Source organism: Mesitornis unicolor, unplaced genomic scaffold, assembly GCF_000695765.1.
Source record: "Mesitornis unicolor isolate BGI_N332 unplaced genomic scaffold, ASM69576v1 scaffold4419, whole genome shotgun sequence".
Taxonomy (NCBI): Eukaryota; Metazoa; Chordata; class Aves; order Mesitornithiformes; family Mesitornithidae; genus Mesitornis; species Mesitornis unicolor.
In genome coordinates, this window is record NW_010205078.1 from 34,239 (window position 1) to 50,082 (window position 15,844).

Here is a 15,844-nt window from a genome sequence, read left to right on the forward strand (position 1 = left end):
TATACATTAAAGGGAGTGATTCTGAAATAGTGACCTGTCTGCATTTGTAATGACTGTTATTTAAATGAAGTATAATTTTGCTTTTCCTCTCTTTCACTGATTTGTTAATGAGGTACTGAAAAACCATACTGTTAGTGTGCACCCATATTGGGACTTGGGTATCACTTTTGTCAAATTGTCAATTTGTTTTTAATTGTAGGTTTGTTGTGGTATTTTAAAGAGAGGTTTGGGGTTTTGCTTCTTTTTCTGCAATGTAATTGCAAGTTGGCCACTGTCATTTTAACTAATGGGTTGTTTTTCTTTCCCTTGCCACATAGAGAGCAGAACGTCTGTGGAATGAATCAGGATTTGACTGGACAAGGAATGGGGAAGATACTGAACCCAATTAACTCCAGCAGCCCTGCCCATCAGGCCATGTGCAGTGGGAACCCTGGTCAGGATATGACCATCAGTAGCAATATAAATTTTGCCATAAATGGCCCAAAGGAACAAATGGGCATGCCAGCAGGCAGGTTTGGTGGTTCAGGGGGAATGAACCATGTGTCGAGCATACAAGCATCCACTCCTCAGGGTAGTAACTATGCACTAAAAATGAATAGCCCCTCACAAAGCAGCCCCGTCATGAACCCAGGGCAGCCAAACTCTATGCTTTCCCCAAGGCATCGTGTGAGCCCTGGAGTGGCAGGAAGTCCTCGCATCCCACCCAGTCAGTTCTCCCCTGCAGGAAGCTTGCATTCACCCGTGGGAGTCTGCAGCACCACAGGAAATAGCCATAACTACACCAACAGCTCCCTGAACGCACTTCAGGCCCTCAGCGAGGGCCATGGCGTTTCTCTAGGATCATCATTGGCTTCACCTGACCTAAAAATGGGAAATTTACAAAATTCCCCTGTGAATATGAATCCTCCCCAGCTAAGCAAGATGGGAAGCCTGGACTCTAAAGACTGCTTTGGACTATATGGGGAGCAATCAGAAGGTACAACTGGACAAGCAGAGAGCAGCTGCCATTCAGGAGAACAGAAGGACAGTGGTGATAGCAACATGCCACCGGTTGTCAGTGGCGAGAGACCTGATGGACAGAATAAACTGCATGATGGAAAAAGCCAGACAAAGCTCTTACAATTGCTGACCACCAAATCGGATCAGATGGAGCCTTCGCCTTTGTCCAGTACCATGGGAGATGTTAGCAAGGACTCCGCGGGAGGGTTGCCTGGGTCTGGTTCGGCACACGGAACCTCGCTCAAGGAGAAGCATAAAATTTTGCACAGACTATTGCAGGACAGTAGTTCTCCTGTAGATTTGGCCAAGCTCACAGCAGAGGCCACAGGCAAAGAACTGAACCAGGAGTCCAGTAGCACAGCTCCTGGTTCAGAGGTGACTGTTAAACAGGAGCCAGCGAGTCCTAAGAAGAATAATAATGCACTACTTCGCTACTTGCTAGATAAAGATGATACTAAAGATATTGGTTTACCAGACATACCCCCAAAACTGGAGCGGTTGGACAGTAAGACAGACCCTTCCGGTAGCACAAAGTTAATAGCTATGAGGACAGAAAAAGAAGAGATAAGCTTTGAGCCTAATGAACAGGTAAGCAAATCTTTATCATTATGCATGAGGTGTTTTAGGCCTGCATTCAAAACTATTTTTTTTCCAAATTTCCTCTTATGAGTAATTTCTTGACACTTCAAGAGGCCATTACCTGTCTTTTAAAATCCAGTCTTCACTCAGTTTTCCAGTTGGCATCGCTAAGTTTTGTGCACCGCTCTGTCTAAAAGAACAGACTCTGCCTGGGAGGAGATGGATAAAGCAGGGACTGAACGCTGGGGAGCCTTTCCCAGATGGCAGTTAGAGACAAAATGCTTATAACTGTTGGTTAATGCTAACTTACTGACAGCTTTTCCCATAGGCTGTTGTTGAACTGCTGTGGGCTAGATGGGCTTTTGGCCTATCTCAGCATAGCAACTGTGCTTCTCCTATGGTTCATGCTCCAGGAAAGGAGCTGTGTGAAAGGACTGATACAGGCTTTGCAGTACTAGTCTTTGTGCTATACTTGATCTGCACATTAAGATCAAGGCGAATAGACTTCCCTTGTTTGTGTGCAATTAGGGGGTTTTGCTGTTTGGTTGTTGTGGACCTTTTGGGATTTTTTTTTTGTTTTATACTTTAAAAGTTTTTCTATTCAACCTCAAGTTCCCGTGGACAATTAATTGTTCAGTGCATAGGTCATGTCTCCCTGTGCAAGGTTACCCGTATTGAATTTTTCATTCAGAATTTCTTTGTGTTCTGTGCAAGATTGGTTGTTGCTGTGCTGCCCATAGTAGTGATAAACTGTATGTGGTTAGGACCTATGCTAAAAAGCGTTACTTCACTGGCCTTCATGCAGAATTCACTTTCAGAAAGCACCAGGTTCATATCACCCAGAATGCTTCAGTTTTCAGAACTTTGCAAGAAAAAGGGACACAGCAAAAGCAATTTGCTACTTCAGTATTACTGTTTATTTTATTTCTAAAATGGGTAATTACATTATCAACTTTAGTGTGAAGCGTTTTCTGGGGAGTTTATAACTAGCTGGAGTTAATGATCCTTAGCTTTGTCCTACACTGTCAACTCTCCCAGCTGGCCATTAATCCCTAGGCAGTGCCCTGTGCATGAAGCCTTAGTTTGTAAATCATGATCACATCATACAGTGTGCAAATGTTCGTGACTCTCTCATTAACAGATCCTTCACTTTTAAAATATTGTGTATTTTTAGTGTGCAAACTGGGCTTGAGCTTGTTTGTTTTTGTCAGACTATTATACTTTTATTATTGTGTGTATTGTGTGTTCATCATTTTTTATATTATCTATATTGAGTTTTAAGTCTGAGGATGGATTGACAATATTTCTTAACCCTAAGTCACAGCATTGCATTATTTGTTTTTACTTTGCCCTTTTGGCAGTCTCTAACCAGTAGACAGTTCTTTCAGCAGTGGTTATAACCACAAAATGTAGCCAAACGTGCCACTACAGCATGGATGCAGGATTGCTAAAATCTCCGTTATCCAGGCATCTCCTAAGGTTACTTCACCACTTCTGTTTCAACAGAATTTGACAGCTATTGCCATTGTGTAGGAGCAATTGTGGTTTTTCAATCCTTCCCATGCTTTCGGGGGAAACAGCCAAATTGCACTAATTTCTACAGGGATTAATCCTCAAGCCTGGATTTTGGTTTAGTTCTGAATACAGCTGCTATTTTGCAGTGCTTGTAGAGGAAGGGCTCAGATTCTCTGTGAGAACTTATGCTTTGTTAGGCTGGAAAAGCATGGATATCAAGAAATTCACGGCTAAACTGGCAAGGATAAACTATTATAAAAATATCTAATAGATTTCAGTTCCTAGTTCAGATTCTACACATTGAAGTCAATGGCATTATCTCAGATAATGGTGGTTTGAAGGCAGAGACCCCTCAGTCCTCAGAATTTGATAAGAACATAGAAATCTGTAATCACCGAAAAAAATGACGTCCATCTAAATAGATCAAAATCATGGCCTTCAGAGCTGTCTGGTCTAGTTAGCTATGTAGGCTAATGTGTGCCAAAAATAGGGAGGGCGAGCTGCTCTCTAGTGATGTTCCCACTGACTAGTAGTCGCCTAGACACCTAGTTTGAGCTAGCTGCCTTACTTTCTCGTGACTAAAGATAGGCAAGTTATGTCTCACCCTAAATGTAAACATCTGACTGTGAGACTAAGTTCAAAGAAAGCCTTCGGTGACCACAAGCATAACCTGCCGCGAGCATTTGAAAATCAGGTCCCCAGTATTAGGAACTTTGTAAAGTGAATAGTCTATTCATTTTTTTATTTTTAGGCTTTGCGTTTCTGAGGTCGCAGGAGGGATTTGAGGGGGTTGGAGCATGGGCTATGGATGTATTACCTTTTCTTAAAATTTGAAGATGGAGGTTGTCTCCCAGGAGAGAGGGGAGCAGAGGTACAGGAAGGTCCAGGACATAGGGCTCTTCAGAAAACCACCAAGCGGTGCAGGAGTTGTGATAAGGTGGTAAGGGCTGAAGTGCTGAGGCTTCCTCAGCGCCGAGGTAGTGGGAAGCCAGTCCCGCAGCTGTAATGGGAGGCTGCTGGATAATGACAGAAGGGCTTTTGTTACTCCTCTTGGTTGTAAATAGAGATTTAAAACCTACTTAAAATGCAGCAAAACCTGGAGCTGAATAAACAGGAGAAGTCCAGCGTGGCGTAGAAGAGGAAGTGGTGGGGAATATAAAATAATGTAAGCGTTTATCTAGCTGAAGGCCCAGCCTTTAAACAAATAACCACTTTACCCCAATTATAAAATCACTGAAAATATTTAGCATCAAAAACTCTTCAGCTTTGGAAGACAGTCTCCCACAGGAAGTGCTCGTTGCCTAAATTTAGATCAAAGCTGGAACTATTTAGTACAAGACTAGAACACAGATTCTTGTGCTAAATTCTTCCATCCTCCTGCGTCCTTCCCCCTCCCACCCCGCTTCTTCCTCCCGTACGTAAAAATTAGCTGCGTGCTTGTGTTACCTATTTTGCAGGTTTATTTAAAACTTCTCCTCCCTGAGGAACGTTGTATTTTTAAGTAATTAGTCACTGGAGTGTGCAGTTTCTCTGGAAACTGCTGCGGAGCGACAGCGGAGCAGCCTCTGCAAAGAGGGGATCAGGGTGCTGGGAGGCAGCAGAGCCATTATGTTTTCTCCTTTTACTTTTGGTGTGACTTTCTGAGCAGGAAATGCTTTGAAGTGCACCACTGTGCCAAAAATAGCAGTCTTCTAGGTAGTGTGTTTAAACATATACTTCTGCAGAGAGCAGCAACTGACAGGAAGCCTTTCTCAAATGGCAGAGAATATTTCCAGCACCGCTGTACCTTTTTCCCTTCCTTGGTGGGATGATGGTTATCAAGCTCTGTTAGGCTGATTGCTATTCCAGTGAAGGCAGCTGTGGGGGGAAGGATGAAATGGAGACCTGCTGGGGAGGCCTAGCAGAGCTCTTCCTATGGCACCAGCAGTAGGACCATTGCCGTCAACCACGAGTGCTCATATGGTGCTCTGCTGTTAAAAATGGAAGGTGATGGAAACTCGAGTGCTGATTTGCTACGTATCTGTTTTATAGGGTGTGCCTCAGCTGTAGGCCTGCCTTCCCCCACTCTCCGTGCCAGCCCACCAGCTACTGCATGGTGGGACTTTCTCCTGCACCTTCATTCCCTGTGCACCACTGCTTGTGCTGTCCCTTAAAAAATCCCTCGTTGTGCTTCTGGCTGCAGCCAGCGCACAGTGCTGCTGGTCAGGAGCAGGCCATGTAGTGGTCAGCAGATGGTCAGATCTGACAAGGATGGGCTAAGAGCTTGGGGGAAGGAGAGTGGAAGTGTGGGGCTATGTCAGAGAAACATCATGCCCTCACTGTGTCAGGTATTGCCTTGCTAAAGAAACAATTTGTTTAGCTGTATTGATTTACACTGCAAAACTTTTCTGTAAAATTGGGTGTGGATTATTATATTCATATTGCAGATGAAGAAACTATGATGTAGAAATTTGAAGAGACTTCCTCTCTGAGGAAGCACTTGGCATAGTGCAGAGTAAAAGCCTTATCTCCATAAATGTAGTCTCCTCTTCCATTAGCCAGCAGACATTATAGACAGTGTGTTTGTCTGATAGGGACTTTGCAGTGCCACAGTTCTACTGTTTCAGAAATCATCTTAAGCATGTATCTTTCTGTCCTAAAACTCAGAAACTGTTCTGGTGTTCCTCACACACTTCGTCAACTCTGCTCTACTTGCTTTATGTAGAAACCAGTATCTTCCTGATAGCAAAATATTTTCTTTACACATGTCCTGCCATCTTCCAAAAACGTATTTCTCGATGTCCAGAATCCATTAAGTTCATGAAAGACATTGGTTTCTTCTTTTAATTCTATCAAAACCTTAGGATTGGGATTCCATTTTCTGAATGTCTTTCAACTAGAGTTCTGTTTGCAGAAGTTAGTAGTTGATTAGCCTGATAGTATCTCGGTATTTCTAGCCAACTGTATGTGTAATGAAGTTACCACAGAGAAAAAGACTATATTGATTCCACTTCTGATTTACTTTTTCCTTCTTTTTATAGTCCTTTAATTTCTGGCCAGTTTGGAGTAGGGATATGGTTTTGTTTACATTTTATGGTCAAATGGTTTGCCCATCCCACAGAGGTAGCTAATGACCTAACCTGGGGTTTATACAAGGCAGGTAGAGTTTCAAGTTGTGTCCCCAACAAATGACATCCTGTTGTAAGGAAAAAGTCCCAGATGCCTTGGTCATACGTGGTCGTAAAGGAAAAGTATGCATGTAGGACCTTTGGAATACAGACTCTCAGTGCATTGCCCAGGGTGGAAAAGAGATCTCCAGAGAGTTTAGGATCTTATCCAGTCCTTTACAATCCAAGGAAGCTAGATTTTGACGTAGCAACTTTTGTAAACCAAACTCTATGTTGAGGTGTAACTGCCTTTCAGTAGGCAATTAACACTTGAATCTACATTTCTCTACATGATGGGGATAAGTACTTTGAAATTTGATACTTTTTCAAATGCAAAACTATTGCTAAGCACAATTTGTATTATGTTTTCCGTCACTTAGTGTCCCAGTTCTACAGAGACTGTTGTAATTGTATGGCTTAAAGATAGTGAAAATATGTGCACAAGAACTTTCTTGCGATGCTTAGCTCTTATCAGGCTCTTTTTTTTTTAAATTCATGACAAATAATTGTTTTACAGGGAGGTTAGGGTGTGCCTTCTATTTACATAAAGTTCAATTTAGACCATTAACAAAATAAATAGAATATAAATAAAAGAAAAATACCATGAAACTAACCAAGTAAATATTTCAACTCTAGTTTCTGTGCATATGGTGCCATTTGAGGGTGGGTCTGGAAAGACTTAGGCTAACATAATGGCTTGGTGTTAACTCTAAATCTATCTTGGAACTTTTGCAGCAGTTGAAAACCGTCATCTCATAAGAAAGTAAAGATTAAATGTTTGCTATTGATTCTGTTAGAAAAAAAGAAAAAAAGGAAGGTTATGCATTTGTGTTGTTATAATACATCTGTTGTATTTGGCCTCCCTGAAAGGAATTAAAAGCATCTTGGGGAGTGCAGTTTTCTGACACGTTTGGATCAATATGTTGTTCTCTGGCTTTGTTATGGGTTTGGTTTTGGATTGGTTTGAGTTTGTTTTACATCTGATGTTTAAACAAGGAATTGCAGTAGCCAGAATGTTGGGGAAAAAAAATAAATAAGGAAGAAAAAAAGACAAAGTCCCACGCAAAACCAAACAAAAACCCCCTGCGACATATAAAACTTCCCTTCACTGTAGTCTCAGATATGCTTAATGAAGGCCATAAGTCTTAATTCCCCCAAAGAGTATTGAATCATCCTTCTATAATTCATGATACCCTACATCAGTCTCCTCTACTGGCTCTTGCAGTCGTCTTGTACCAGATCTCCCAGTGCTCAAAATGCGGCTCCTACAAACACCGCTCACGCCTGTCTCTCAGAGCACCTCTTTGGATCTGCTTATCACCCATCCCCACAATGATTTAGGCTGCCTCTAATCACAGTTGATTCCTCCTGGCTCTGCCTTTTCTGTTGGTGTGCCGTGTCCATCCAACTGCTTCTAAGTGCCTGGAAAGCAGCAAGTCGGCAGGAGGATTTGTTGAGGGCAGTTAATGGTGGGACAACCTGCTTTCCTTCTGCCAGATGGTAGTGGGTTTTTTGGCATATGAGAAGCAGGTTAGGATTCACTGTCAAAATGGAGGTGCTGCAGGAGTCTGTGCAGCATCTGGAGCTGCTCGTTGGTTTAGTTTACCTAAACGACACAGTGAGAGAATAGAGTGTATGCTTGGAAAAGCCGCATGTGGTACTTGAACATCTGCAAAATATGCTGGAGGACAGAATTCAAATTCAGCAGCAACCAGGAGATACGAAGGAAACATCTTAGGAGAACATTCAAGATGAACAAATGCTGTTTATTATAATTAGTCTAGTATAATGTCACAGATTTATTTGTTTTTAAAAGGAGGGGACAACTGGCTAGATAGGACTTTTTCAGAGCTGCGTGCAGGGATCAGAGTGAGTACAGGATGAGTGAGAGTCAGTAATTTAATGTGATTTTAAAAAAAAACCACAGGGTTTTCTGGAATATGCCATCAGTGTGCACTATGTGTAGGGTAAATTTTCTGCTTTACTCATCAGTTGAAAGGCTTCATCTTACGTCCTGTTCTGGACCAAGTATGGACCAACTGAAGACAGTCCACAGAAGCAACAAGAGTAATGAGAGGTCTAGAAAACAAGTTTTATGCTGATGAAAATTCAATAAATGGAGATTGCCTGTTAACTTTAGCTTAAAACCCAAAAAGGCACATGTTTTCAAATACAGAAAACATTAGAAAAAGAAAGGGGAACACAATTTGTTCTCCAGATTCAACATACAACAGGAAGGAAGGGCCTAAATTTCAGTGAGGGAGATTTTATTTTGACGCTGGTGAAGAACGCTCGAATAGTAAGGCTGGCAGAGTGCTGAAAGCAATTCCCTGGGGAAGCTTTGGATTTTCTGTCACTGAATGTCTTTAACAAGCGACTGTATGAACTTCTGTAGGGAATGGCATACACTGATTTTGCCTTGAGGCTTTAAATTTCTTCCAGTCCTCTGATTCTGGTGATTTCCTACCATTTTGCCAGTAACACCAGCCTCCAGATCGCCCATATGCTGCCTCTTAATGGGGTAAACTCCTTCCTCTTTTGTACCATATATTCTGCTCTGTAAGACTAGGAGGTGATGCGGAAGGAGTAAAGAATAATACCGTACTTATCTGCAGCCAACCATTCAAAAAAGGGATGTGGAAATGTAACCTTGAGGCATCTTAGCTACCATTAGCTGTGGCAGCAGGAGTTCAGTACTGACCAAGGTGCACTGCTTCCTGGCTGGGCTGTGAGAACCTCCGTAGGTGGTTTAAAGCCGCCTCAGGTATTTCTCTGTTACCCTGTGATCTGCAGTGTAAGCTAGCTCTCAGTAAGTAACAAGTTTGCGATGTGATGGCAGGATGAAAAAGAACAGGAAGAATTGTATTTTCAGTTGTGTGCATCTTTGCGGTGGTGTTTCTCAGTTCCCCATCCTGCACGGCTGGCTGCTCACTCTCTGCCTCTCTTCCGTTGTTGCACGTTTCCTAATGAAAATGCTGATTTTGAGTAGGTTTTTTGTTATAAATACTGCCATGAAGTGTTTCCTGTGCAACGTGGTGGTAACTCAGACTGGACTGCCTGTTGGTAATGATTACCCAGAAGAGTTTTACCCTATTTGAAAGTTTAGGATTGCAGAGTATACTTGTAAAAATTGGCAGAGTTGAGTCAGAAAAATATTTTAATTCTGAAGGTTTATAGATAAAGAAGCTGACAAAAAAAACACCAAAAACTCACTGGTGAAAATAAATGTTTTTTTAAGAAAAACGTGCATGTCAATATTTATGCTAGTATATGATTTTTTTCCTATCTTTATTTTATGATAATTTTCTACTCAGTTGAGTGTAAATAGATATCTCTTCTTTTTTTCCTTACTGTGGAGGAGTTATTTTCACTGATTTGGGAAGTTGGGAGCAAAATAAACTCCTAAATCTAGTAACTGGTTGACAGATTTCAATTTCTAGAACTTCATTGAAATGTATAGTTCTTGCCAGTTAACTTATATATCGTTATTCAGTGTTAAGGTTTTGAATGTAACAAAGAAAATGCATATGGGGAATTGTTTTAGCCATGAAGCAAGTTTTCCATCATATGCTTTTAATCAAGTCATAAAGAGGCTAGAAATGTGGCTGTGCTGAAAGAAATATTGGTTATACCTACATAAACCCCCATCTTCTTCACTGTTGGATCTCTTCCCCTGCCAAATTATCCCCGCTGTCTGCATCGGTCATAGAGTGAACAGGGAGAATCTCCCCTTTCCCTGAGGTATAGATTGTGTGGATTTGTATGTCCCAATACCACGGTTTTGAAGGGGTCTCAGTACCACATGGGGCTCCCCAAATGCAAAGCAGAGGAGCCTTGGGAAGCCCACACAGTCCCTCTTCGATAACTTTGTGAGCTCCCTCCACACCAGGCTCCTTGCAGGAATCATCCGAAGCCAGTGTGGGCTGCCTGGCTCTGTGCAAGCAGGATGCTGACAGCAGGCGAGCAGCGACGTGTACTGTGGGTTTGTGTGGTGTTTTTTTTTTATTGCAGCCAGGCAGTGAATTGGATAACTTGGAGGAGATTCTGGATGACCTGCAGAACAGCCAGTTACCGCAGCTTTTCCCAGATAGCCGCCCAGGCGCGCCAGCGGGCTCGGTCGACAAGCAAGCCATCATCAATGACCTCATGCAGCTCACCAGTGACAGCAGCCCCGGCGCGGCTGTGGCCACCCAGAAACCAGCAATGAGGATTTCACAGAGCAGTGAGTCCACCCGTGTGTAGGCAAAGCTCGCGAACCCCCCCAAAGCGGCGGTCATGGTGCCCCTGGGTCAGCAAGGGAGGAACCGGGCAGGAGCCGGGCAGCTCCTTGTCCTGGTCTGGTCCTGCGTGATGACATAGCGCCATCTGCGGTCATCCCATTTCCAAAGACACATAGAGGTTGTGTCTGACTCAGTGCCCTGGAATTCTGTGCCCTCCGAGGAGTTTTAAGGGGTGCCCTCAACATAAATAAAACATCCCTATCTGTGGTTATAGGTGATGCTGCCTGCATTTTGTTTTGATACAGACTGCTCCTTTCCAGCAGCTTTTTCAATAGAAGGAATGAGAGAGACTTTTCTAAGCGTGAAGGAGAGTCTTCTAAAACCACAAGATTAATAGAAAGACATGTGATTAAGAGGAATGCCCAAATTTAATTTGAATTTGTGGCTTTTAATTGAGTCACTTCCAGCTGACAGTGTTCCTTAACTTTATTAATTAACTTACAAATCACCATTGAAATGTTGGTCCGCCACCATAGAATAATGGGAAGCAAGCAAGACAGTAGTCTTACCAGCTATGAATGTTGAAGAAAATAGCATAAAAAGTCACCGCTTCATTTTTTTTTCTGCTCTTGGCTAGGATGGCAACATCTGTTTACTTCCTTTAAATATACACTGGTTTTTTTATAAAACATAGGACTGAGATAATATTTTCAGCCATTCTGATGATACTAAAATAACACCATGCCAGTTTCAAATGAACTCAAATTATTACTTAGAAATGTTTAAATATATATTAATATTACTATTAATAATAAATATTAATGTTTGAATTAATATTAAAACCACTACAGGTCCTTAAATTATCATTTGTTATCAATATTGCACAGAGAAAGATGCTTGAGTTTAATGTACTCATCTGTAAGCATGGGAGTACTAACAACAGCAGAACGTAAGTCAGAAGAAAATCTCTGTGCATCTGAAATCTTTATCATATTCTCAAGGTCTGCTGGTTCCTTCCACCATAGCCTTTTGGCTTTCCAGAGTTAACCTGGCTTTAAATCTGCTTTCAAAGCTACCAGCCATACAGTAACAGTGTGATTGTAAATGAGAGTGTCTTGGTGGTTTGCAGCAGTTCTGTAAAAGCAGCATCCTGTTTCCCCTGTGACTTAAAACCCTAAAACTTTTCCTCCCAGCTCAGTCTTGTGTCTGTGCGCAATTCCCCAAGGAAACTGCTGCCTTGTTTTCAGCAAAAGAGCATACAGAAAACAGAGGCACAGAAATAGTGAGTGGCCCTCATATGCTCACAGAAAAGCAGTATAGAATGAGTGTCAAATCATATACAATTTCAAAAGGGGTTTGGGATTTTAATTTTTTTTTGTTCTGAAGAAATAACCAGCTTTCATTGTACACATTTTACATGAAAATAATTAAAATATTTTTATCTGTTGATTTTTATTTTTTTTAAAAAAGCTGCTAGGTTTTCCATATTACTAGAGTTTGTTGTGTTGGGCACAGAGAGCCTCCTTCAGTCCTATCCTGACCAAGAGCAGAGTATGTGTTCTCAGCACCATCACATCTCATCAACTGTGCTGTTATTTTGTGCTGTGTTTCCACGGTCAGTGGATGCTGGCAAAGACACCCATATAATAATGTATTCATCTGTGTGATATTTCAAACTTTTGGGGCAAACTGTTCTGAAACTGTCACTGAAGTTTGGGTTTAGTTCAATCCTTAGACTTTATGATGCCCCTAAGCTTGGGAAGGTCATTTTTGTCTCCTAAGTAAGTCTTGTTTGCTTTGAACAGACAGCCAAGACAAAATTTTGATCTCATGGTTAGGAATTAGGTGGATGTGATGTATTTCCTATACACACATATAAGCAAATTCACCTTCTCTAGCAGAGAACTTACATTAAAAAATAAATAAATACAGCGAGTTTCTATAGTCTGGTTTTACAAAATCAGAAGAAAAGCCAAAGACCTTTGTCATGTTTCTGTACTTTTCAGCAAGCTTAATAAATCTCTTTTAAGTTCTCAAAAAGCATCACTACTTCGATCTAAAATAAGAAAGACTTTTTAAACTTCTTTTTTAATATGAATATAAAAATGCAGAAGTCTCTTTAAAGATGCCGTTGTACCAGAAACTCTCCTAGAGGAAGCTATCAGGAAGTACCGCAAATAATAATTTCACAAAAAATTGTTAATTTATTTGTATGTATTTTGTTGGTATAATTGGAAATGGAATCATAGGCACAAGGTCAGCATTTGATTCATGTTTGAGAACAAGTTGTGCACATAAGGGATGCTTTCAGGCACTGGAACATTGCCCATACAGCTGAACCAGATGCTTGCCCGTCAAGGTCTGAAGCAGTCTTTTCTGAGACAGTCTGCAGTTTTCTTTGAGGAGGCTGATTTTAAGAGCACAAAACACCTCAACTGAAGCAAATAGTTACATAAAGGTGACAGTAACAATCAGGCATGGTTCTGTTTACCAGAATGTAATGGTGTCACAGCTCTAATTCTGGACTGCTTATTTGTTGTCACTGAATCATGAAAGTGTGTATTAATGTCCAAAAATGTGGGGAAAAACATGTAGGAGATGTAGAAATGGGGCTACAGGATCCTATATGGATGCAATCTGTCCTTAATTTTGGTAAATTCTTCAGGGGCACAGCTTATGCTGGAAAACTTTCAAAACAGATAATTCCTAACAATCTGCCTCAGGATGACATCTGCATCCCATACAGTCCTACTAGGTATAGGATTAATTGGGAGTATCATGCACATCACATAGTGGTACATTTTGCTGCAGTGGATCTTCTGTTAGTTAAATTGCATAATGTAAAGTTTTAAATATGTCATACCTGTTTTAGTGTCAGAATGTTCCATTTTGAAATTTACATAAAAATGTCAAGAAGGGATGTTTCTCAGACAGATATGGAGTAGGTGAATTATGCAGCATTAAATAGCTCAGCCCAAGAGCTTAAAAGTGTGTTTGGGTTCATTTGGGGTTTTTTTAAACAAGTAAAGTTTCCATTCTTGTAACTTTGCTTTTTCCTTTGCTCCTCCTGTCTAGCTTTTAATAACCCACGGGCAGGGCAACTGGGCAGGTTATTGCCAAACCAGAATTTGCCACTTGACATCACCCTGCAGAACCCAACAGGTGCAGGGACTTTCCCATCCATACGGACGAGCAGCCCCTACTCAGTGATACCTCAGCCGGGACTGATGGGCAGGAACGAAGGGATGATAGGAGGTCAAGGAGCTTTAGGCAACAGTAGCACAGGTAAGGGAACTTTCTGTGTTTTTTACAGGTACCTAAGTAACAGACTATAGCATGTGTAACTGAATGTTGGGGCTATTACAAGTACAGGTTATTACAAGTACTTTCCAAATAGTCTGGGAAAAGTCATGTTTCACCAAATTTATTTTGAACTTCTGTTTCTGCATATTTTTATTCCTGCTCTTTTAATGTACCTGAAAACTTCTAGATGAACACATTGTATTCACAGTTAGTGTCTGTTCACATCCATGTTCCAGCTTCAGCAGAGGCTTAGATAGGTAAACAACCAATCTTTCTGCCTCAAAAAAGCAAATAGATGAGCTGCTTCTCTGTAGAGGTAGTTCTTTCAAAACAAAATTATGGGCAGTACTATTACCCTTTTGATGCAAATCACTACGGACCTCGGTTTTGCCCTCAACTATCCTCTATTTATTAGCCTTAGTTGTCATTTTAAATTACAGAAATGCTGATGTTTTCATCATCTTCTGAAACACAAACTTTTTGGGAACCATCAGGTGTTACAGTAGTATTACCTTTTGTCATGAATTATGATTTCTTCGTGTTACCCTAATATAGTACAAAGATACCTTAGGGGGTTTCACAAGAAGAACTGGCTGATGGACTTATTTCAACTGGTACATGGTCTGAGAGTGTTCAAGTGTGCAACAGTCACCGAGAACTCTGAGTAATAAATGGATCTTGTAAGTCCTTTCAGCTGGGTATATCCACTGTCAAAATTTTATATTTAGTTTGCATTGGTATTAAAAAAGACATGCTGCCAGACACTGAGATATCCTATTTAAGCAGTTTAGAGGTCAACTTGTAGACTTTCAAGTGTCCTCTTACTTTCATGTTCTGTATACATATTAGAGGATGTTATTCATCTTATGTATACAAGTTAGAGAGCATTATCTGTGTTCCTGCCATTTGTTCTAGCACACCACATATTTCAACTGAGAGAATATGTACACCAGTAGAACAAACCTGAGGATGTAACACTGGAGCAAATTTTTTACAGCAGCTGAAACAATGGCCCTCTTCAGAGGGTTTTTTTCTTTTGTAATATATCACCAAAAAATTGAACTGAGGAGTAATAATTATTTGTGTGACTTTTGGTACTCACTTAAGGATGTTGCAAAATGCAACTGGAGAGACCAGTAGTCCAATCTGAAATCAGTGATTTATCTGCTCTCTTGACTGTATAAAATTGAAATGTGTACATACTACAAATGCATATCTTTGGGTTTGGGATTTTTTTTGTGTTGGGGCTTGGTTGGGGTTTTTTTTTCTTCTGTCGGAGTGTAGTACTCTATATATTCCAAGTGTAAATAAACCATATCAGTTGTTTACAGTACATGTAGGAGGACTTCCCCTAAAATAACAGTAATGAACTTCAGCATCTCTTGGAAAGTTCCTGTGAGTAATTTCCCTGCACCGTCTATTGGTTTGAAATTATCTGGATGAGCCTAGAAGCTAAGAAGGCTTTAGGTTCTGAATGCAAGGTCTTGCCAAAAGATGTTTGCAGAATGCGAATTTAAATTTAATCCTTCTAATTTGTAAGCGGGTGTAGCAATAACATGTTGTTACTCAAGTCTTCATTCTCACTTAGCACTTGGAAAGTAAAGCACTGACACACACATCAGCAAACGTGATTCATTTCCTGAGGAAGGAAGTTAGGGCTATCCACGCACCCTCGGCACCTGTTGCAGGCTACATGTGGGAACACTTACTCTGAACAGCGTTTGGGAAATGATAAAAAGGATCTTCCTCATGTAAAATGTATAATCATCACCAGTTCCTTGACTAAGCATGATTCTCTAGCTTTGCATATCTAGATGGGTGGTTGTGGTACAATGTGCTTTTGAGAGAATCCACGGCATTTTTGTCGCTAAAAATGTAGCTCATCAGGCAGTTGTCATGCTAACGCTGTTCTGAATCATGTGCTGGCACCTGAGTCTGGTTGGCTTTTGTGCAGGTATGATCGGTGGCAATGCCCCTCGGCCTACCATGACATCTGGAGATTGGGGAAGCCAGGCTCCTGCTGTGAGAGTGACCTGTGCGCCCACAGCGAGTGCCATGAACAGGCCAGTGCAAGCAGGAAAG

At 41.2% G+C, this 15,844-nt stretch overlaps 1 protein-coding gene across 1 annotated transcript in view; it reads left to right on the forward strand.

The window, feature by feature from the left end:
- NCOA2 (nuclear receptor coactivator 2) overlaps positions 1-15,844 on the forward strand; it is a gene marked incomplete at both ends in the record, with an annotated part of 47,128 nt that overhangs the window by 13,246 nt on the left and 18,038 nt on the right. Inside the window, 4 exons of the mRNA XM_010191249.1 lie at positions 318-1,587; positions 10,251-10,461; positions 13,535-13,744; positions 15,717-15,844. The exon at positions 15,717-15,844 is cut by the window's right edge and continues 112 nt beyond it. Coding sequence (XP_010189551.1) covers positions 318-1,587; positions 10,251-10,461; positions 13,535-13,744; positions 15,717-15,844 — 1,819 coding nt within the window. The remainder of the gene's footprint in view (positions 1-317; positions 1,588-10,250; positions 10,462-13,534; positions 13,745-15,716) is intronic.